General features: G+C 42.6%; 1 protein-coding gene across 1 annotated transcript in view; it reads left to right on the forward strand.

Moving 5' to 3' along the window:
* Window positions 1–648: 648 nt before the first annotated feature.
* The window catches only part of npffr1l2 (neuropeptide FF receptor 1 like 2), a gene marked incomplete at both ends in the record, with an annotated part of 98,004 nt that continues 75,026 nt past the window's right edge, over window positions 649–23,626 (forward strand). The window contains 3 exons of the mRNA XM_080499220.1: window positions 649–660; window positions 2,465–2,534; window positions 4,625–4,808. Coding sequence (XP_080355346.1) covers window positions 649–660; window positions 2,465–2,534; window positions 4,625–4,808 — 266 coding nt within the window. The remainder of the gene's footprint in view (window positions 661–2,464; window positions 2,535–4,624; window positions 4,809–23,626) is intronic.

The following is a 23,626-nucleotide window of genomic DNA, read 5'->3' on the forward strand; positions in this document are numbered from 1 at the left end:
GAGGGATGGTAGACTGCTTCACAGGCACCTGGATCACGTGCAATACCGCACGGATGGAGAGGAGAAGGAGCCTCCGATTTTTCCAAACAAGGACGACGTGGTGCAGCTCTATGGACTGTGTGGTCACACCCATTGCCCCTGAACACTGATGGTGGACTGTTTGTTCAATCTGATCCACCTCCCCCCGGCTCAGAGCTGACTCGAGGAGCACAGGCTGCACCTGGAGCCAGCCTGGTTGCACACTACACCAGAAATGAAGAGGCAAATCAAATCAAAGAGGCAGCACCAGCCTCCTGATGGGCTGACCTTGTGAATGTTGAGTTGAGGAAATGTTTTGGGATTTGTTGAGAAAACAAAATGTTATTCAGTGTTTGAAAAAAAAAGAAACAGGTTTAAGTGCCACATGTTATTGTTACATACAGTCTTGTGAAGTGTTAAGATGTAGCAGTAGATTATGTAGAGCATGTAGAAGTGGCTTAGTTGTATTTAGCACTTTGAAATAAAATTAGTTTGTGCAATTTGTGCATTGTTGTATGTTTCAAATTTAGGGGGGAAGTGTTATAATGAGTGATCGTGTCACTGTAGTTGCTGTTCGGGCTGGAACCCGGAACCTTTGCACTGTTGCGTGAGTTTCGCCCTGGAACCGTTATGGGGGACCAGGTACCAGTGGAATGTGCTGTATTAAATATGAGCATTAGTAAAAGTTAGCCAAAACGTTACCGAATGTGAGTGTATCCTTGCTCCAAGGTCATAACATTTTCCCTTTGCTGTCTGGCCACTCCTGTTTCCCCTGCGTGTCCTTGTGTTCCCTGGACTTTTCTACAATAAACCTGATTTCATGGAACCCTGTGAGTCTGCGCTTGGTTCCATCTGCACACGCCCCTGACAGTAAGTCCAATCAGATGATTGCTGTGAGCGCCACACACACACACACACACACACACACACACACACACACACACACACACACACACACACACACACACACACACACACACACACACACACACACACACACACACACACACACACACACACACACAGGGTGTGCTTACCATAACAGGCCCAAAAAGTGACAAGATTTCTCACAATCATTGATAAGTTCAAAAATGTATTGAATAATTCTTGTATGGATCAAACTGCTATGACCGATGCTCAGTTCTGAAACATCCCTTAACCTCCACATGGATAAATATCCTAGATTCATCTAGTTTACAAATTCCTGGAACTATTTTGTCTTTAAGATCCTCCATTTTATCAACATTCGTGACTTGAATATAAAACACAGAATCAAAACTTACACTGTGCCTCTCTGTGTTCACCCTTGCTGGCTGAAAAGGTTAACTTTATTGGTCAACCACTTTTCACAGATTGATTTGATTCTGGGTGTAGCAGTGATTTACTCCCCAACAATAGTTATTACCTTCAAGCAGGACGGCACTTTGTCATCATCACAGACTCATGGCTGACCAGATATAGCATCAGTGACTTCAGCCCTTACGTTTACCAATATGTCTGATTTAGTTTTTGTTTCTATCTCGTCCTTATATCGTGTCCTCATGTTGGGCTTCTTATAAGCAAATCATTTGAAAGCACACAAGGCTGTGTGTTGCATGACACTTTATAATGCACATAAAAGCTTTGGTCTAATCAAGAGGAGTAATGATAGGTCAGGTATAAGTGAGCTGAGCCATCACTAAAGAATGTCAAGCTGTATCCAGTGATCAGATTGTTGTGTCACAAAGGGAGAAAAAAACCTTGTGCTTGTTTGGGTTTTATAAAATCAATGTTGTGCTCATGAAGCAGCTCATGAATCAGGCCTGTCAATTTGAGCATGCATCGTACAGGAGTTACAAAGGTGTGGAACAAAGTTGCTGCTCGTCCTAAAATGACCTCAGGTGGCTGAACTTAGTAATAATTGCGAGAAAAGAAAACAACAATCAGACCGTAAATTGAACCGTGTATGGTAGCAACGCAAAGGACGGCCAACTTTTGACCTTAGAATACACACGCACACACACACGCACGCACGCACACACACACACACACACACACACACACACACGCACACACGCACACACACACACACACACACACACACACACACACACACACACACACACACACACACACGAATGACACAAACCTTTCAAGGATGATTTGTCATCACCCAAGGCGCAATTGATTGGATTTTGGAATTGAACAGCTCCTGCAGAGGTAAGATATTTTCCTCCTGGATGTCGGCGATGAGCCGTCAGTCAGGGCTGCAGCGAGGAAGCTGCTGTCAGCCACCTGCTAATACAGTTTTTTTCAATTGTTTACACGCAATTTTGAAAACCGGGTTCTTTTTTTCAAAATATAATCACAATTATCCAAACACCACACTCAATTTGCATAATTCCTTGATTGTTTGCAAAATGACACACTTTAGTCAAAACATATACACATATTTGTGAAAATCCAGGTGGATCCAGGTGAGGAGCTGCAGACGGAGGGGGATCCAGGTGAGGAGCTGCAGACGGAGGGGGATCCAGGTGAGGAGCCGGGGCTGCAGCAGCAGGGTGGACTGGGACATCATTGGCCAGCGAGGCGTAATAGTTGGACAGGCATAGTTCAGGAGGCGAGCCCCACCACACCTGAGCATCTTTTATGACCACGGATTACCACCTCCGGCCACGGTCGCTGATGGCTTCGGGTTAAGCAGGAGGAAGAGCGAGGATTGTGAAAGGCAAAAGCATCTTCATGGTAGATACCAGGTCAGACTGATCATTTGTAGGTGACTGGTCATCCTTTGTGACTTTGTGACTTTCTTCTGTACTGTAAATATTGCATATATTATACAACAAGTAAAATAGTTCATAGTTTTTTGATTCAAATGTATTTCATTTTGTTCAAGATGATTTTAAGGGTTTTTGAGACTAAACATGCATTTGTTGTTATGTATTGAATGTGATAACATTCAGGAGTAAAAGGCTTTTTATTTTTTGCTTGTTCTTTCTTTTGTAGATACAAATAATAAAAACATTTTTTCTTGATATACATGTTTGAAATAAATGAAAATTGATTGACTGATTCATTCATTCAATCATTCAAAAGAAAACGATTTATACAGTTAATTTCTCTTGTGAATGTTATTCAATAGCTTGGTTGGAAATATGTTAGATTAAAAGAATGAGAGATATTCAATTGTCCCATAATGGATATGATGGCCATGATGTGAATGTGATTGAAGATGATTGCCGATTGTGATTTGAAGGATACCTGAGTATTGTTGGAGAATAATCCTTCCAGCATGAATACGTCAGCTCCATGTGTACATCTGCTCTATTCTTACCACAGCTCAGCACGTTGAGATGACCATTACGTCGTTGTCCTCTAATCACAATCCCAGAGGGAAAACAAGTACACAGATATTTGTGCAGTCAACCAATTGATTTTTTTTTTTTTTTATATAGGAGATTCTCAACTATAAAACAACCAAGTTGAGGAAAATATGGACCAGGAGTCATGACACTCTGGAGGAAACAATGTTGTTATTGTCTGTCTACTGAGCATGTGCAGAAGAACTGTTCATGTTCAGTAGCAGTGTTTTCCTCCATTTACACCGCAATAGTGTTTTCAAAAAATTGTGTTTTCCGCCATTTCCATGGAGACAGTGCATTTTTATAAAGTTCCACCATCTGAGACATTTTTCAAAAAGTTGCATTCTCACTGGTTTCAAGTGCCAGTGTCCAAAACAAAACCAAGGGTTTCTATTTTTAAATGTTGTCGAGTAAATGGGGCCTTAATGTCTCTTATAGCCTCATTTAGGGCCAATTCCAATTCTACCCCTTAGCCCTACCCCTTACCCATTCCCCTTTGAATTGCGCGTTCACGAGAGTCTAAGGGGTGTCCCATTTCACTAGTGTGCAAAGGCAGAGGGGTAAGAGGAAGGGCTATTCACCCCTCGAAACGGAGCGTTTACAGATGCACACTTTATACAGAGGGGTAGGAGGACATGGCGCAGAAGGACTCGCATTTCACATATACACGCTTCTAAAGTTATATAAACCTGTTGTGTTTTATACTAGTAAGAACGGCAGTAGCGCTGCCGTATGTAGCTTCCGTGTGTATTTGTTTGGTAGAGACCGTGTTTATAACATTTTATTATTACACTGTATAGTTCCAAAGTCTTCTAATATGGGTGTTTTGAAAACAGGGATCCCCGAGCAAACAAGGAAGCTCCTACGCTTTCGCATGGTGAATGAGGAAATATTTTTGAAGTCCAAATACAGCGCAAAAACTGAAGTAATCCATGTCTCCGTCTATTTCTTCACCTTGACGTGGAACGGGGGAAAACGAAACAAAGCAGCCAAGCTACTGCAACACGTTGAATTTGGGACGGCAGGACGATGCTCCTGCTGGAAAATCAACAAACATCCATGGCTCAGCGCTGCTGATATAACGGCGCCGTATTATGACATCAAAACTGTGAGACGGAGCGAGAGGGGCGGGGCTGAGCAGAGGGAGATGGAACACGAGCTCCGAGCTTCTCTACATCGCATCCGCGGCCCATCCCCGCGATGCAGCGGCACTGACCGCGGTTGAACAGAACGCTGACCGCCTCTGCCTCGCGTTTGAACAGAAACCACGGCGTGGGTGTGCCGCGCCATGGGTGCGCCATGCACCGCGCGCCCCGGGTCTGTGGGGTCGGAGCCTCCGAGTTGTGAGTGGGTGCTCCTGCGTTTGAGCAAAAAGCTAAAGGCTCCCGTGTCCCGGAGCCGCGCACCGGCGCAGCTCTGTGCCACAGCCAGCCGGGGCGCGCTTGGGTGCGGGGCAAGTCGCCGGAGTGTTCACTCTCTCAGAACCAACACGGAAGTTGCGGCTGCAGCTCTGCGGCTGCAAAAAATAACAGTTAACTAAACAACAAGTGCAAAGTGGAGGATGTAGTCAGCAACAGATGAGTCATAAGATCTAGATCTGAGGCCAAGCTGAGACAACTGTTGTAACGTCACATATCTGCAGAGCTCTTAAGCCCCGCCCACTTTTAAAGCTCCTTTCTGCGGTGGAAACGGGTACTGGATTTGGCTCCGGTTACGCTTTCCGGTTACACTCCGTACCGCTCCGGTCCGTCCTAGCACTTTTGTGCGGTGGAAACAGGGCTTTTCATCCTGAGTGACCAGACTAAATATTGCTATAATAACCTTTAAATTTACACTTCAAAATTTTTCTTTGTTGTGGTCACAGCGTATGGAATGAAATGTCTATATTTTACAGGGTCAAACAATTACTGAAAAAGAAGTCAATTGTAATGAAACATTCTGGTCCAAAATACAATCAAATGTAAAATAAAACTGGTATAAATCCTCTATAAGCTTCTTGCTTGGTGGGACCAGGATGGAGCCTCTTGGTCGGTTTTGGCCCACAGGCCTGCTGTGTAGGGAAAGTCAAACTTTCATGTGCACAGAGTGCGTGTGACGTCAAAATCGTCATCCATCATGTGTGCAAGGCTCCGCCCCTGCAGTCGAACACGTGATCTGTGCTGCCTACTGCGCATGCTCCAGAGCTGCTGGATGCGTATGTGAGGAAATCCTCCGTCTCCCGTCTGAACAATCACAATCGAAAAGCAAATAAATCTCCAGAGGCTCAGAACTCCTGAAGTGAAACATAAACTACTGGAGGAAAGGTGGAGAATGCCGGGCAGCACAAGTGGAGATACTTTCGGAATCATTGAAAATTTGGCGAGATTACTATTGCAACAACACATCATCAGTTGGGTAAAACTAGCCTGTCTCACAACGGTCTAATCCCAACTCACGTTCCCTATTAGTGGGTGAACAATCCGACGCTTGGTGAATTCTGCTTCACAATGATAGGAAGAGCCGACATCGAAGGATCCAAAAGCAACGTCGCTATGAACGCTTGGCCGCCACAAGCCAGTTCTCCCTGTGGGAACTTTTCTGACACCTCCTGCTTAAAACCCAAACAGTCAGAAGGATCGTGAGGCCCCGCTTACAGGGATGACGCGGGCCCCTCCTCCTCATCCTCCTGTGAGCCCACCACCCACAGAGGCTGCCGTAGGGGTTGGGTGCAGTGTGGATTGGGTGGCAGTGGACGGCAGGGGCCTCGACGACCCGATCCCCGGACACAGACTCTGGCTTTTGGAACATGGAATGTGACCTCGCTGGGGGGAAGGAGCCCGAGCTTGTGAGGGAGGTTGAGAGATACCGTCTAGATATAATCGGGCTCACCTCCACTCACAGCTTGGACTCTGGAACCCAGCTCCTCCACAGGGGCTGGTTACTCCACTTCTCTGGAGTTGCCCGCGGTGTAAGGCGGCGGGCTGGCGTGGGCTTGCTTACTGCCCCGCAGCTCAGCCAACATGTGTTGGAGTTCACCCCGGTGAACGAGAGGGTTGCGTCCCTACGCCATTGTGTTGAATTACAAACCGCAAAATGGAGCGGGTCCAGCAGACCCATGAACACTGTTTGAGTTACAAAAGTACGAACACCACACATACTTGAGGGTTGTTATGATTCAAAACACTTCACATCAAAATTGCCTCGTTGTTTGTGCCAGACATCGTCAATAACAACCCATTTACCTGGTCTCCAACAGAGAGGGTCGTCGTTGACGATTTAATAGTGACATTATTCTTGTTAAGTTAACTAACTATGGAAACAATAGATCACCAGTGAGCACCAGCAGAGTTAGCCTGATGTCGCTGATTAATTTAACTGCTCAGTCGAAGAGGATTTTATTCTGAGCCATGCTACATGTTAAAGGGTTTCAGGACTCACGCCACACTGATGCTCCATGCTAAACATGAGTAAAGTATGACTTATACACTCATTACGGTTCCTTGGCCTACAGCAGGGGTGTCCAAACTGTTTTCACCAAGGGCCACATATGGAAAAATACACAAACAGCAGGGCCAATCACTCGACTTGAGATACATATTGCCTTACCAGGTTTATTGAAGTAATATAAATCAATTGGCCTACAACACTGCTTTTCATGAATGGGATTTCTAGTATTTTAGAACAGAAAAGGGTGGCAGTTCATTGTCGAAAGAGGTGCTTGTGATTGCTTTTGGATGGTGGTCAGAGACCTGTATGAGAAGAGGGTGTGGATAAAAAATGTATTATGTATTATATATTTCAAGCAAATAAGTTTGGCTTGTTAGCAGATCATTTGTTTTACAAGTGCTATCAACATAAAATGATTACATTTATTATGTAATAGGGCTTAATAACACATTGACTGTCGAACATATTTTGAACTCACGGGTGCATCGTTGTGCTCAGTGGGAACAATGAAGCTGCGCTTTGGCCTGGCAGGTCTGGAGCCATTTTGGTGGTTGAGATGTGAAGGCTGTCACAGAGTTGGTCGTTGGTCATTTTAGTTCTCAGTCTGGTTTTGTTCAAGGTCATCAGAGAAAACATTTGTTCACATGTATGTGGAGTCGAACAGACTCATCATTCTTTTTGCGTGGCGTCTCCTCAGAGGAAACTTGACTTCTTCCAAGCTCCGGTAAAAGTCAGGTAGAGAGAGAAGCCAATGCTGATTCTTAAGAGAATCATCACTCTGCATTTTCTAATTGCAGACTCTCTTAGGCTTCTTCTGCATTCGTGATCATGAAGGGAGTCGCGAACAACTTGATTTCATTCTCAATGGCAGAAAAATCTTGGAAGCGCCTGGAAATTGTCATGAGAGATGTGGTCACAGACAGATATTACCCTTTTTTTTATCAGAGAGATCAGCCTTTGGAAACGCAGATCTGATTTCGGACAGTGTGGGAAAGTGCGCCACATTGAAGCTGAATAACTTTGCCTCAAAGAGTCGGAGCTTGACAATGAAGGCTTTCATGTGCACGTATAGCTGTGGCACGAGTTGGTCTTTGCCTTGTAGGTTCTTGTTGAGTGTGTTGATATTATCACTGAGGTCAACTAAAAAAGCCAGTGGTCCGTTTCACAAAGCAGGTTTATCGATTACCCCAGGTTATTGAACATCGAGTTGAGGGAAATGCGGGATTTTCCGTTTCACAAAGGGAGGTAACTCCAACCAGAGGAAGAGGGGTAACTCAAGCCTGTTTCACGAAGCGGTGTAACGTCAACTCCCGGTCAGTTACCAGGGCAACAGACGCTCTAGAACTAACCTGGTCGGGAGCAGGTTTTTGTCAGTGAACCTGGAGTTTTGCTCTGGCTCCGCCCCCTTTCAGACGGACACGGGATTTCATTTCCTCATTCAGCGGGGGAGTTTTGGCGAAACAGTTCTGCGGTGCCTTATTCCAGAGGCAAATTAGACGTCAACTTTATTCCCTCAACATGGTGTGTCCTTTTGATAATGATCCGATTGATGAAGGCGCAGCATTACTTCGCCGAGAATTTAATATTCGCAGACAGATCATCATCAGACCATAGATGTACTGGCATTTCCAGACACCTTCCTTTTTGAGCGGTACCGTTTTACTGCAGAGACCATTATGTACATCCACAGTTTAATCGCTCTGTACATTAGCAACATCACCAGCTGAGCCTTGCCCTGACGTCATAGCAGATATTGTAAGTTGCGCTGCGTTTCCTCGCAAATGGCAGAGCTGTCAGAGACACCATATGCCATCATCACTTCGGGGTCTGACCACCACCACCACCAAATAAAGACATGATGCACAATTAATTTGGTCTTTTTTATTTCCTACAAATACAAGAGCTAGTTTAGTTAATGTAGTTAGTAGTTAGCATAATTCACCTGGGACTGTACACCCACCCTTAACTTGTGCTCCAGTTTTTTCCATCTTCTGGAGCAGGTGGAGTCTTTAGATCTGTTTTACAGATAACTGGGAGGACATAAGGAGGACATTCAATTATTACAGTTGGACATGAATTCCACAGAATGAACCTCTGGTGTTTACTGAACATCTGTCTCACTGTGTCAGTCCTTGCAGTGGATGTTGAGGGACCCTCCTGCTGCTGCCCAGCCAGGCCCTGTTAAAATAATGTGTCAATACTTCAGTGTAGACAAAATATCACTCTTTATTCCACCACAATGTTTAAGAAATGTAAACAGGATGAGAACTATCATACCTCTATAGGCCTTTGTGGATCCTCCTCTGTAAAGGCAGCAGACAGGGTTTCCTCGTACTCTTCATCCTAGATGAATATGTTTCAGTATATTTAAACTACCATTTTGCAAGATCTTTGGAGTGTTGCCTACTTACAAGGTCTGTTGTGGCATGAGGGGTCCAGCAGGCAGAGAGCACCATCACAATCTGTTGGGTGACAAAAAAAAAAGACATGATGGGGAAATAAAGATGAACAAAAGGAGGCTTAAAGAGATATATAGGCCTCGGCATATTCTATATTATGAAGGAAGTGGTATCTTGAGGGGTGAGCTCTGAAGAGGAGCTCCTCCAGGGATTCCCTCAGCCACTGGCCTCCCAACATTCTGGCTTAGGGCTCCTCTGCCTCTGTTAAAGGTGGAGGTGCTGGGCCACCACCCGTTTTACATCTGCCTTCTTTCTGTTGGAGTAAAGTCTGCGTTAGTTTAGCCTTAATTATTTGACAGCACATGATATGGGTGAGAAGACATTTATGTGTTTGAAAACAGCATTATGTTGGGAATAAAACACCTGCACAGTCAAATGGCCACTTGATATTTACTGTACAATGTCACACATGATCGAAATTACGTTAAGAAATGTATTGATTAACAATTAAATTGGTAGTGGTCTTACCCGATTGGACAATGTTTTTATATTTCATTTTCAGCTGCTGCCAAGAGCGCTTCTCCCCCGCGGAATTGCGCCTAAAAGAAATTAATTAATAAGCTACCATCAATCAGTATTCCCTTGCAATAATATTGCGATGACAAAGACGTTTGAACTTACGCATTCACTTGAGCAGCAATCTTCTTCCACGCCGCCTCCCTCTCTTGAGCAGCCGCTGCGCTGTTGCATTTTTTTTTTTAATATGTTCATATTCGCCATATGATCGGATCAATACTTCCTGCTCCATTGGCGTACAAAACTCCGCCCTCCGCGTTTCAGTTGTCATGGTGACTCGTTGAATCGGGGCTCCATTGATGCGGTCTTTTTAGAGTCGGAGTGCATGCGCTTAACTCCAGGGGAAACTACTCTGAGTTCATCAAACTGGTCAAAATCCGGTGTTGTGAAACCGAAAACTCCGCGTTTTCTGTCTCAGTGTAACTCAACTCAGAGCTCGGTGTTAAGCTCATGGCTTGTTGAACCTGCTTCGTGAAACGGACCCCAGGTCTGCCAAGCATGAAAAGGTCACTGAGCTCATGAAGAGGTCGGTCCTTTACTTTCAAAAACTGGTTGATCTCTGACAACAAGACCGCTGAAGCACGGAGCCGCAGCTCAGCCAGCGCACTTGTGAATGGTAGAGCAGGTTTCAGAGCATCAGTTAAGATCGTCCGAAATTGTCTGTGGTAGAGTCTTCGTACTCGAATTATGTTCACTGTTTTCACCACAGTACTCATCACAACGTTAAGATGGACTGTCTTGGCACAGAGTGCTTCTTGGTGGACGATACAGTGCATTTTAACTCTCCTGCACCATGGCACACACCATAGAGGCCATTGCACTCATGTCATAGCTGGAGCCCCATCTGTTGTAACTCCACACAGCTTGTCCCATTTATGTCCCACCTTAAATAGTTTCAAAATGCCTTTACCCGTTGTTGTCGTTTTCAGACTGCTGATATCAAGAAGCTCCTCTGTAATGCACAAGTTCTTCTTAATTCCCCGCCAAAACATTTACAACTGTGCATTGTCTGTGATGTCTGCGCCCTCATCACATGCAATGATGAGTAGACATCAAAACCTACCAGTTTTGTCTGACAGTTGATGTTTTATGTTCGCTGACAAGTCTTTGATTGGCCGCACAACTGTTTCTTGACAGGCTAACGCTGTGGAATTCTTGACTTTTTTCTGGGCACATTATTCCTGCCACTGCCCTGTAGTGAGGCATTCTTTCATGAAGTCAACATCTGAGAAAGATTTCCCATGTTGAACAATGACTTGAGCTACCTCATAGATGGCTATTGTGGTATTTTCTTGATTTTTCTTTGGCACGGAAAAAAATCTTATATTGATCACGCAAGTGAGCTTTCATCTGCGCGACCTAACGCTCTCGTTCTACACCAGTGTAGGATATGTACGTCGGATGTTTGGTTTCAAAGTGTTGTCGTACATTGTACTCTTTCATCACTGCGACACTTTCATTGCAAATCAAGCACACACACTTCCCCTTGACTTCCATAAAAAAGTTTCCATTTTCCCTGGAAAGTTCTGCACTCACTTTCTATCTTGCGTTTCTTTAGTTGTCCCATTTTTGAGCCGCTGTGGCAAAATTCTTTCCTTAATTTTGATTTGCAGATGAATGAACTGCCTTATTCAAGTCAGTAGCTCCCCCTAGAGTTCAATCTAGAAATGCACTACCGCCAAGCCAGGTTTCATGTGCATATATTCATATTCAATTCAATTCAATTAAAAATGGATCGCAGGCCACAGTTGGCCCGCAGGCTGTCGTTTGGACACCCCTGGTCTACAGTCTACATCACGCAGAGCGCAGTGTGTAGACAGACGCTACACACTGCATTGTACGTCCTGCAGATGGAGTAGTATCTTGTGGCCTTCAAGGCTGTTGTAGGTGTGTGTAGCGGCAACACAGATGCTGTGCAGAGGTGGTTTGCAGCAACGCATAGCTTCCATATATCGTTTGCATATGAATACTAAATCTTTCTGGCTTTTATAAAGTACTCATTATCATTACTCGGAATCTGCGAGCAGCTAAAAGTTAGTATTCAAACTTGTCCTTGTAAGTATTATTAGTTCTTCCCTCATGATAACTGACTCAAACCGCACACTGGTCTTGCACCCATGTAGCTGCGTGACAGTGGAATCTTGCAAACGCACTGCATTGCAGACTATTAACTTGTACTCTGTGGGTTGGTTACAACACGATTCCTGAAGTCAATCAGTGTAAAGCTGACCAAAACTGTCTTTGATGTGTTCTCGGTTGTAGCCTAGAATTACCTTTTGACCTAACCGACTCGCAAAGAGGCTGGCTGATGGTGTTTTCTCACAGGAAGTAAAATCTCATCCCCGCTCTCAAGAGAAAGGTCATGTGAAAGCATGTACACAGCAGGTTGTAAAATTGCCTGCATTTATGGGTGGATTGAAGATGGAGACGAGAATCGCTGAGATCTCTTGGGCTCAGACCATCAGACTGAATGTCAACAGACCTCACACCTCCCTTTGATTTACGGCCATTTATATTCTCAGTCCAAGAGTGAATTAATCAGCCAAATGTTCAACAGTTATTAACACGTTTGAATAATATTTCCAATACTAATATTAAGCAAAAAAAACTGTCTGTATTAGTTGACTATTCTATTTGTATGAATTTTACAGCAATGATGCAACAACACAGTACCAGCTGATTATTTTTCTATTAGCTGACAATATTGTGTCATTAATATTCATCACCTGTGTTGGCATGGTGAATATTCTCTTGTTTCCTTAAAACAAAACAAACACAAAAAAAAAACGACAATAAATGGTAAATTGTCAATAGACTTCACTTGTATGCACGTCAGACTAAGATGTAAACCATCTATAACTTTTAATAAAACTAAATATATAATTTTTGGAAATAGGACAATTAACAGTCCATGTCACATAAAAATTGGTGAAATAGAAATAGAAAGAGTGTATTCAACAACATTTTTAGGACTAATTATAGATGACAAACTAAATTGGAAATTGCATATAAATATACTTAAGATAAAGATTGCAAAAATTATTGGTATGTTATATAAAATAAAAAATTCTGTAAATCAAAATGCTCATAAAATGCTATATAATTCTTTCATACGTCCATATCTCAATTATTGTATAGAAATATGGGGTTGTGGTGTGCACCTGAGAGGGAGGTTCTCCCAACCAGAATGGAGTGGGTGTGTCGGGCACGTGGTGTGGTGTTGATAGTGGGAGGGGATATAAGGGGAAGTGCGGTGACACAGGGGGTTGGTTATCTGACAGGTGAACTGTCAGACGGTTGGAGAAAATAAAGGAAAAAGCGACTCGACTCCTTCGTCCGTCTCCTCTTTCTCCACCTCCACAGGGTAATAATTATAAATCAAACATCAATCCAATTTTCCTTCTATTCTATCCCTCTATTCTAAAGCTATTAAAATAGTTAATTATGCAGACTATTATGTTAATACCAATATTCTTTTTATTGAATCAAAAACCTTAAAATTACACAACCTTGTTGACCTCAACACTGCAATTGTGATGTATAAAGCACATAATCACATGCTGCCTCTGCACATCTTGGAGAGCTTCAAATCCAGGGAGCGTCTGTATGACCTCACAGACTCAAATGGCTTTTAAACAAACAATGTGAGAACTGATATGAAAAATAGAAGTGTTTCTGTCAGGGGGGGGTTCAGCGTTGGCACGTCTGGATGAAGCTTTAAAATGTTCCAGTTCTATTCACACATTTTAAAAAGCCTTTAAGACCAATTTCATAGAAAAATATATTACTCTAGAATAAACATCAGGAATATTAATAATAGGATCAATTATAGTAATAATATTAGCATATAATTACTAATAGGAATATAAGTGTAATTGTTGGTGTTTAAAAAACTGTAGATATACTTGTACAGCTACAATATTATATGATGTGTTTACATCTCTGTAAACACATCATACAACAGGGATCGATTTGAGTCAGGGTATGTCCGAAATGTCCCTCCTTTCTCCTTATCTATGGACTTTCACTTAAGCCTGGAAAGGTGTTAGGAGGCTTCCTAAATGAGTTAAGGAAAGGTGTTAGGAGGCTTCCTAAAGGAGTTAGTGAAAGGTGTTAGGAGGCTTCCTAAAGGAGTTAAGGAAAGGTGTTAGAAGGCTTCCTAAAGGAGTTAATGAAAGGTGTTAGGAGGCTTCCTAAAGGAGTTAAGGAAAGGTGTTTGGAGGCTTCCTAAAGGAGTGAAGGAAAGGTGTTAGGAGGCTTCCTAAAGGAGCTAGTGAAAGGTGTTAGGAGGCTTCCTAAAGGAGTGAAGGAAAGGTGTTAGGAGGCTTCCTAAAGGAGTTAAGGAAAGGTGTTAGAAGGCTTCCTAAAGGAGTTAATGAAAGGTGTTAGGAGGCTTCCTAAAGGAGTTAATGAAAGGTGTTTGGAGGCTTCCTAAAGGAGTGAAGGAAAGGTGTTAGGAGGCTTCCTAAAGGAGTTAGTGAAAGGTGTTAGGAGGCTTCCTAAAGGAGTGAAGGAAAGGTGTTAGGAGGCTTCCTAAAGGAGTTAGTGAAAGGTGTTAGGAGGCTTCCTAAAGGAGTGAAGGAAAAGTGTTTGGAGGCTTCCTAAAGGAGTGGAGGAAAAGTGTTTGGAGGCTTCCTAAAGGAGTGAAGGAAAAGTGTTCAGAGGCTTCCTAAAGGAGTGAAGGAAAAGTGTTCGGAGGCTTCCTAAAGGAGTTAGTGAAAGGTGTTAGGAGGCTTCCTAAAGGAGTTAAGGAAAGGTGTTAGGAGGCTTCCTAAAGGAGTTAATGAAAGGTGTTTGGAGGCTTCCTAAAGGAGTGAAGGAAAGGTGTTAGGAGGCTTCCTAAATGAGCTAGTGAAAGGTGTTAGGAGGCTTCCTAAAGGAGTGAAGGAAAGGTGTTAGGAGGCTTCCTAAAGGAGTTAGTGAAAGGTGTTAGGAGGCTTCCTAAAGGAGTGAAGGAAAAGTGTTTGGAGGCTTCCTAAAGGAGTGAAGGAAAAGTGTTCGGAGGCTTCCTAAAGGAGTCAAGAAAAGGTGTTAGGAGGCTTCCTAAAGGAGTTAGTGAAAGGTGTTAGGAGGCTTCCTAAAGGAGCTGGTGACAGGTGTTAGGAGGCTTCCTAAAGCAGTTAAGGAAAGGCGATCACGTTAGTGTGGCAGTCGGACACTCTCACTGAGTGACGTCACAATAATGCTACGATGGCGCAAGTTAGTGACGTCTGCTGTGGAGGGAAAGAACTACAAGTTTCTGAAAATAGACTATAAAAAGCACATTCGGGTTTTATTTATTTACAATGCTCAAAAAAATAAAGGGAACACTAAAATAACACATCCTAGATCTGAATGAACCAAATATTCCTATTAAATGCTTTGTTCTTTACATAGTTGATTGAGCAACATAGTTGTGTTGACAACAAAACCACACAAAAATGATCGTGATTAATGCGTGGACTAAAACCATGGGCTGTATAAACTAAAACGGAAATGCTTTTACCATGAAGCCTGTTTATTTATGTACAGTGTACGTAACCTACGCACGTTGTATACGTAATCCGTAAAACAAGTCAATCAGTGCATGTGATTAGCGGTCATTGTCGCCCTCAATGATGTACGGGCACATCAAAAAAAGAAAGGTGGATGCTGAAGGCCGAAATTTCAAGAAGATTTGGAGCACTAAATATTTGTTTACTGAAGTCGGGGGTAAACCCGTCTGCTTTGTTTGTGGTGAGCACGTCGCCGTGTTTAAGCAGTATAATGTGAGTCGGCATTATGAGACAAAACACGCAGAGAAATACAGACACATGGCGGAGGCTGAGAGAGCACGAATATCGGAAGACTTGCTAGCAAAGCTAGCAAAACAACAAGGCTATTTTACCAAGCGACACACAGCCCGGGATGCAGCGACCAAGACCAGCTTCGTCATATCCCACAAAATCGCTAAAAACAACAAGCTGTTCTCGGATGGCGAGTTTGTGAAAGAGTGCTTGGTGGACTCTGCCGCGCTAATGTGGCCTGAGAATAAAGAAGCATTTGAAAAAGTCCCGCTGTCCAGGAGAACCGTCACCAGAAGGGCCGAAGGAATCGCGGAGAATCTCGAACTTCAGCTATAAAGTGGAGTTGAAAGTTTTGACTTTTTCTCTTTGGCTCTGGATGAGAGCTGTGATGTCCGTGACACTGCCCAGTTACTGGTGTTTCTCCGGGGAATAAGGCAGGACTTTAAGATGACGGAGGAGCTGGCAGCATTGAGGTCAATGAAAGGAACGACAACGGGAAGCGATCGGTTCAAGGAGGTCGATGCATTCATGGTCAAGCTTGGACTGAAATGGGACAGACTGGTTGGCGTCACTACTGATGGTTGTCCCAATCTGACGGCAAAAAAATTACTTTTGAAACAGATCCAAGACAAAGTGACTGAACTCGACACAGAGCATCATTTAGTGTTGATACAATGTATTATACATCAGCATGCATTGTGCAGGTCTGTGCTAAAACTTAACCATGTTATTGATGTTGTAACTAAAACGGTTAACTTTATCAGGGCACGAGCATTAAATCACAGGCAGTTTGTTGCACTTTTAGAGGAGCATGAGAATGAACATGGTGACATCATGTACCACACAGCTGTCAGATGGCTCAGTCTGGGCAAAGTGCTCAAAAGATTTTGGGACCTGAAAACAGAGATTCAAGAGTTTTGTGAGATGAAAGACAAAAACATCCCCGAGCTCTCAGATATGGACTGGATGGCAGATTTTGCATTTGCTGTTGAGGTGACGGCACTGATGAATGAACTGAACACTAAACTGCAAGGCAAGGGCCTTTACGTTCATGACATGCATAACCTGGTGAAGGCTTTTATGAGAAAGTTGCATTTTCTTTCAAGTCAACTACAGAACAACACTCTCACTCACATGCAAACCCTTAAAGAAGTCAAACCATCAGATAATCATCTCTGCAGGTACTCAGCCATGTTAGGAGATTTGCATGGTGAGTTTTTAAGGCGATTTGATGATTGTAAAAACATTGAGGATGAAATGCACCTGGTTTCCTCTCCCTTTGCCTGCAGAGTAGATGATGCACCCAGTGATGTTCAGCTGGAGCTCATTGACCTGCAGTCTGACACAGAACTGGCAGAGCACTTTAAGTCAGCATCACTGCTGGAGTTCTACTCATCTCTTAAGGAGGAGAACTTTCCAAACATGAGGAGACATGCTCAGAAGATGTTGGTTCTGTTTGGATCTACCTACATATGTGAACAAACATTCTCAGTAATGAAGTTTACCAAATCCAGGTTCAGATCCTCTCTTACTGATGATCATCTGTCAGCTGTGCTTCGCATCTCCACCTCGGACATTCAACCTGACTTTGACGCACTCGTTAAAGCCCAGCAAAGGCTAGATTTCTCCAACTGAACAAGTAAAAATACAAAAATGTGTTCACTTTTACTTTTTGTCTGCACACCTTGGCAGTTTGACAATCATAATGTGACATATCTTGTTAATGATATTTGGCATACAAAGACATTGTGATGTCTTAATAGAAAAAAGTGTTTTGGGGTTAATGTAATTAAAAAAAGAGTTACAAATTTTTTTATTAAATTAAAAACAAACCTCACTTTCTCATTACCTAATAATAACACAGACACTTACCAGCTTGTGCAAACAATGCCATTTACTGTTTTCAATTTAGAAATAAAATTAATATGCAGAATAGAGTTTAAAATTTTGGCCCGGCCCTCCACGTCCGTTTGCTCAGGGCACCAGTTGCGATGAAGCGTGGCGTGGACAGGCTGGCTGTCACATCATGCATGCAGACACTACATGACCCGCCCCCTTCTACACTCTCAGCCAATCACAGCCCACCTAGCTCTAACTGTGCGTTCAGGGAACACAAATCAATTAAATCAATCAATCAATCAATCAATCAATCAATCAATCAAAGACTTTATTTGTCCTGGAGGGGGGCAAATAAAGTCTCATAGAGCAGGCAGTGCAAATAAATAAAGAAATAGTGCAACAACAGACTCAACCACAACTACATCTCTGGGTAAAAAACAGCAATAGTACGAATAGCAGTAATAGTAAAAATGTGATAATAAAACAGTGAGTCAGATATAAATACAACAAAGAATGAAGGTCAAAGGTTAAATATGTACCAGCAGGTGCAGGAAGCAGGGATCAGCAGTTACTTTTTAAAGGAGTAATCGGATTAGTTTTTGAAAGTAACTGTGGCAACACTGACTGTGTTCAGGGACGTTCAGGAAAACAGAGTGAATACAAATAAGCTTGAGATGAGTACAGAAGCCTGCCTCGGGATGGCAGTAAAACATTCCCTAACATTTCTATTACATGTCAAAAAGTAGCATCCCAAGGTAGAAGCTGTCAGTTTTGATAAAGGAACAATTTTGTTTTGTGGTGCTTTGGTAAACTTCTCTAACATAAATGCTGAGTGTGTCTTTCTCTCCAGGTGTTCTAGGGCTCATGTTGACATTTCAGTCTTTAGCGGTGAGAATAATCGAGTTCCTTCTGACAAGAGTCTGAGGCTCGGTTTACATATAGTTTTTGTATTTCTGTTTCAAGTTTGCCATTTATACAACAAGATTTTGAAAAAAATATGTAGTTAGCCTGCCAGGCTATGAGCTTGTGCTGTTTTTTTGTATGAAGCCACACACACACGTGTAAAGAGAACAATCCACTATAAGCATTAACAGTGGGGGAACAAGTATATTCCTCGTGAAAGAAGACCAAGTTGGATCGTTATTCCCTTTGACTGTCAACTATAAAACTACCAAATCCAGGAGAATGTGGATTGGGAGTCATGAGGCAAATGTTGCTCTTATTGTCCATTACTTGCACTTCATCAGAAATTACAACGGCCGCAGTGTGTGTGTGCTGTAGTAGCGTTTCGAAAAGTTGCCTGTCTCCAATGAGAATCAGTGTTTCCACAAGATTTCCCATTGTGTTTGAGTGGCTTCGAGCACTGTTGTCATGGAAAGGGACACCCCAAATGCAATGAAACGTTTGCATTTTCTCTTCGATAAAAACAGGGCCCGAGTTACGGTTGTCTGGCTTACATTTAGGTTAATACTGTGGAAATGGTACATTTATGTCTCCTCTGCTCCATAATCTCTTCCTGGGACACCACTGTGTGCTCTGTGGTGACGTTGTTACCCAACATGACCTCTTTTCAGCCACTCTATCTATTGCTTTTGTATAGTTCATAACACATATTAAGCTTACTGGTATAGAGGACACAGTGGCGTGTGGTGAGGCTCCGACTCCTCTAGAGTCAGATTTACATTATAAGAACTGAAAAGAGCTTCTTATTTCACTCTTCATCCAACAGCATGCAACTGGTAATGCTTCATATCTCATCAGCATTCCTCTCAGTCACACTGACACCAACACAAACATAAACACAAACATGGAGCACAGGAACATGTTTTCCTACAAAGAAAGTGTCTTTTATAGAGATGGCTAGAGATCCTTCTTGTGTCCAAGCTATTCATATTTACTGTGAACTAATTAAAGTATAGAGATGTGTGCAGCACATTTCTTTTTAAATCACTGTGTTTATTGAGTTTTCATTTGTTTGTCAAACAGGCAGAGAACAGTCAGTACAAAACATGCAGCGCAAACCAAAAAAAAATAAAAAAAAATAAATTTAAAAAAAATATATATATATATTCCAGTCCCTCTGGAAAGCCCACAAGCCTCAGATTCTGTCTCCTTTCACGGCTCTCATGAACGTCCAACTTGTCCTTTAAGCTTGTTTTCTCCTCGTCTATCATTTTCTTGTAATCCGCGAGATCTTGATGAACAAAGTTTAAACTTTCTTTGTAATACGCATGGTCCTCTTCAAGGGTTTTGACATGGCGACCCAGTGCTCCGGTGTCACTAACTAGCTTTCCCACTGAATCTGAAAGTGTGGTCAGTTTTTGATCCAACAGAACTTAAATGCAGTTGAAAGTTATGTCCATTTCACTAACGAACCACGGCGGCGGCGAGGTAGCGGCCTGGTTGTCACCGTGTTTAATATTAGCAGGTTATGCTAGCACGAATGTCAGTACTAGACTGTTTGTTTCTGTCATCCTTGGGTGTTGGATCTTTTTTAAGGCCCATTTCGCTCTCTAGAGTTGTAGCCAATGTGAGCAAGCCGAGTCAGTTGTTTCCGCACTGGAACAGGGTTCCAAATTAACGATTTTCATGGGAGCTGATTTCACCACATGCATCTCCTACGCCGCCATAACCACAAATTAAATTTTGACCTTCAGTAAAGATTTCTGTTATTTTTCAAGCTTTAAATTCTGGTGCTTTAGTCAATTTTAATAAAGGTTGTCAATCAAATTGATAAGAAAAAATGATTTTAGGTCAAAAGTTTAGTTATCACATACTTGAAATGTTTTCTACTTACTCCTAACTTATTTAAAAAAACAAAACAAAAAAACAATCAAAAACTCTGTCTCAATGGAGATTATGACCAAAATTCAGTTCAGGTACGCCCCCTTGAGGTGAGGCTGGGTACCTGCGTGCCTCACTGGCTTGTCTTTTCTCTGCACTTTTTTGTGACGATCAGCGAGAACATTTCTCTCACACCTACATTAAATACATGACACAGGCCTGCTGTATAACAAACATTAGCGTAAAGTTCATGTTGTTGATATGCTGAGGAACAGAAAGGTCATGTGACCCAGTTTGTACTGGATCACATCAGTTCTCCACTGCCTCACCCGGGATTTCATCCACTAATACTCAAACTCCTTGATTTGTACTTAATAAAATGTCAACAATGTGTAGAGTCATAATGAAAATGCAGCCTTAACACAAATCAGTGGAAAATATTCATATTTATTTTATGCACGTTTTTCTTTTTTTTTCTTTTTCCATGATGGCTCCCCTGTCCACACGTCACTGAGAGGACTACAGTGCCAAATTTAAATAAATAAATACACTAATGTGTCATTAATTCAATTCATATTATGCAGAAAAAAACAGATATATTAATTTCACTATTTAATTGACAATTTCATGGTCCAGTGTTGCAGTGCTTTTTGAAATGATTCTATTTGACAAACTCGCCAAGAAATCAACTTGAAATGTAATAAAGTGTGGATGTAAAGAAGCCAAGGGATTTAAATTTGCAAGCATCAGTCAATCATTATTGTAAATATCCCTTTCAACCAATACAATGTTAATGAAATGGCTTTAACTGGACTGTGAAAGGAAAGAAAAAATGCTTCATAATAATTTTAGTCAATGCAGTTGATCCATTTCTGAGGAGCAGAGCTCACTTAGTTTTCCAGCAGCCTGTGGGGAGCAGTTAAGTGTTAAAATGTCAATATTACTTTAACCTCACGGCCAACACTACCTCAAAATTGTCAAGCCCACTGCCAAAATATGGGATGAAACCAGGGAACTTTAATCTTTGCAGCCTCACTTCTCTGCTTATAACAGAAAATTGTTCCTCAAACTAGTTGCATACGTAGTGTTATCCTTGCAGCTTCTCCAACACTCAGTCCATAAATGTCTAAAGCAGCTGTTCAACCTCATACAAACTATAGCTTCAACTGTGAGATAAAGCTCACGTTGCATGGCCAAATACTCTGGTATTACAAACTACAGTTGAGTTTATTTCAGAATTCGAGGCAAATTCAAATAAACTTGGAGCATGATACACACAGAAAATTCAAAGGACCTTCTGCCACCACCACTCCCTTCCCCATCAGCTCATCTTATGCTTCAACCTCTTTTTCATCCCCTCACTCATATGACAGCACTGAACCTGCCCAGTGGTGCGCTTGTTCAAGCTGTTTAGCCTCGGAGAGGGATGAGACACACTGCAGGCTTTAACGTGAATGCTCATATAAGATGTCAACACAATCGATTCATGAAAACAATTGTCACATGTGTCTTTGCTACATGTCATGTTTGAAAGGCAGTAAGCTAAATATCCAGGGTTTAGTGCAGCTTTGACATAGAAAGTGTTTGAGGTTTAGATCAAGGGTGGAGTGTCGGGAGTGTCGGGAGGGGCTGGGAGGGCGGGAGGGCGGGAGGGGCTGGGAGGGTGGGAGGGCAGGAGGGGCTGGGAGGGGCTGGGAGGGCGGGAGGGGCTTGGAAGGGCTGGGAGGGCGGGAGGGGCTGGGAGGGCAGGAGGGGCTGGGAGGGGCTGGGAGGGCGGGAGGGCAGGAGAGGCTGGGAGGGGCTGGGAGGGCGGGAGGGCGGGCCTCTCCCACGGGTCTGGAGGAGCTCAGGTCATGCAAACAATTTTCTTCTAATCACAACCATCAAGAGAGCTGGGGCCTCATTTATAAAGCTGCTGAAGCACAAAACAGGTCCTGAAAGATATGTACGCCACTTCCCACACAAAGTTTGTGATTTACAAAAATAAACTTTGTGGGAATATGTTCGTAACGGTAACAAACTTTGAACCTTGTGCACGCACATTTTGGAGACGGGGAACCTGGCAGCTCTGATGGTGAGGTGGAGAATTGAAGCCAGATTTATCTCATCCGTACATTTAATGTCTTCAAATATCAGACTTATAGACCCACATAAAATTGAATATTTATTTAATCTATTTATTTTGTTCATTCTTTATTTCTTCAAATGTATTTCTTCTGTAAATTCAAATGATCCAGAGTGATGGATAGAACTGATTGATTGTCAATTGTGACAATGTGTGTTAAATAAGTGTAGCTTCAGAGTAAGTACATAAACAGCGCGATGACAGCCGTGAGTAAAGCTGCAGTGTGGATGTGTTGTGACAAAAACTCATTCCCACCCACAGGAGCGCACACTGACTGACTGTCGATGAGGACGTCTGTCATGTTCCAACTGCTTTTAATAGGATTTACAACTATAAAGTACAAATATACTAAACTGTAGGAACACGATCAGAACTAAAGTGAGTCTCTGGGAAAGTCTCATGCAAAACAAACGGCAACTGAGATGATTTACCATGGGTTACATGTGAAATAAAGAAATTATAGACTTTATATTGCTGATTTTATTATTATGCATACGTGATATAGTTTAGTCTATTTTTACGTTATGGCTGTAAATCCTGATAAAAGCAGCTCAAGGTATGGTCATGCACTCAGGACGCACTGCCAGACAACGTCCTCTTCAGCCTCCGCCTCCAACTCTCGAGTGACGGAGGATAAAACACAAAGTCCTCTGAACCTTCTCACCGTCCCTGCTCAAATATATTATTCATACATTGAATAAACAGATAAAACTGAACTTAATCAGTGTGCTGTGTCTCAGATCCCAAAGCAAAAGTCTGTTGCGGATCTGGCAGAAATTCTCCTTGTCAACAACCCAGCAGTAACTTCTACATTCAGTGAGGTTTGCACCGCCCTCCTTTAACCTTTGAATCTTCCTGTCACCGTAGCAACCTCTGAGCTCATTATCCAATTGAAAACTCATTAAAAACCACTTGAGGAGCTCAGTGGGACAGGAGACAGTGAGTGGACTTGTCATGTTGTCCATAGAGAATGAAAGAGCAAAGAAAATGATCATGGAACTTGGTGGATGAATTTGTGGAGCACAAGGATCATCGTATGTCCTTCAACATTCCATTTAATATCACTTCAAAGTTGGCATGAATGCTGCTCTGATGAGCAACTTCAGAAGGCTCTTATTTTGAAATTCCACATCAGATCTGGCTGATGCTTGGTGAGTGTCATCCTGGGGTGTCCTGCTATTAGTATGATTTGGAATGGTTAAATGATAACGTGGAAATTCCATTTAATATCACTTCAAAGTTGGTGTGATAGGTGCTCAGATGGGCAACTTCAGAAGGCTCTTATTTTGAAATTCCACATCAGATCTGGCTGATACTTGGTGAGTGGCATCCTGGGGTGTCCTACTATCA

This window comes from Blennius ocellaris (assembly GCF_963422515.1).
Source record: "Blennius ocellaris genome assembly, chromosome: 7".
Taxonomy (NCBI): domain Eukaryota; kingdom Metazoa; phylum Chordata; class Actinopteri; order Blenniiformes; family Blenniidae; genus Blennius; species Blennius ocellaris.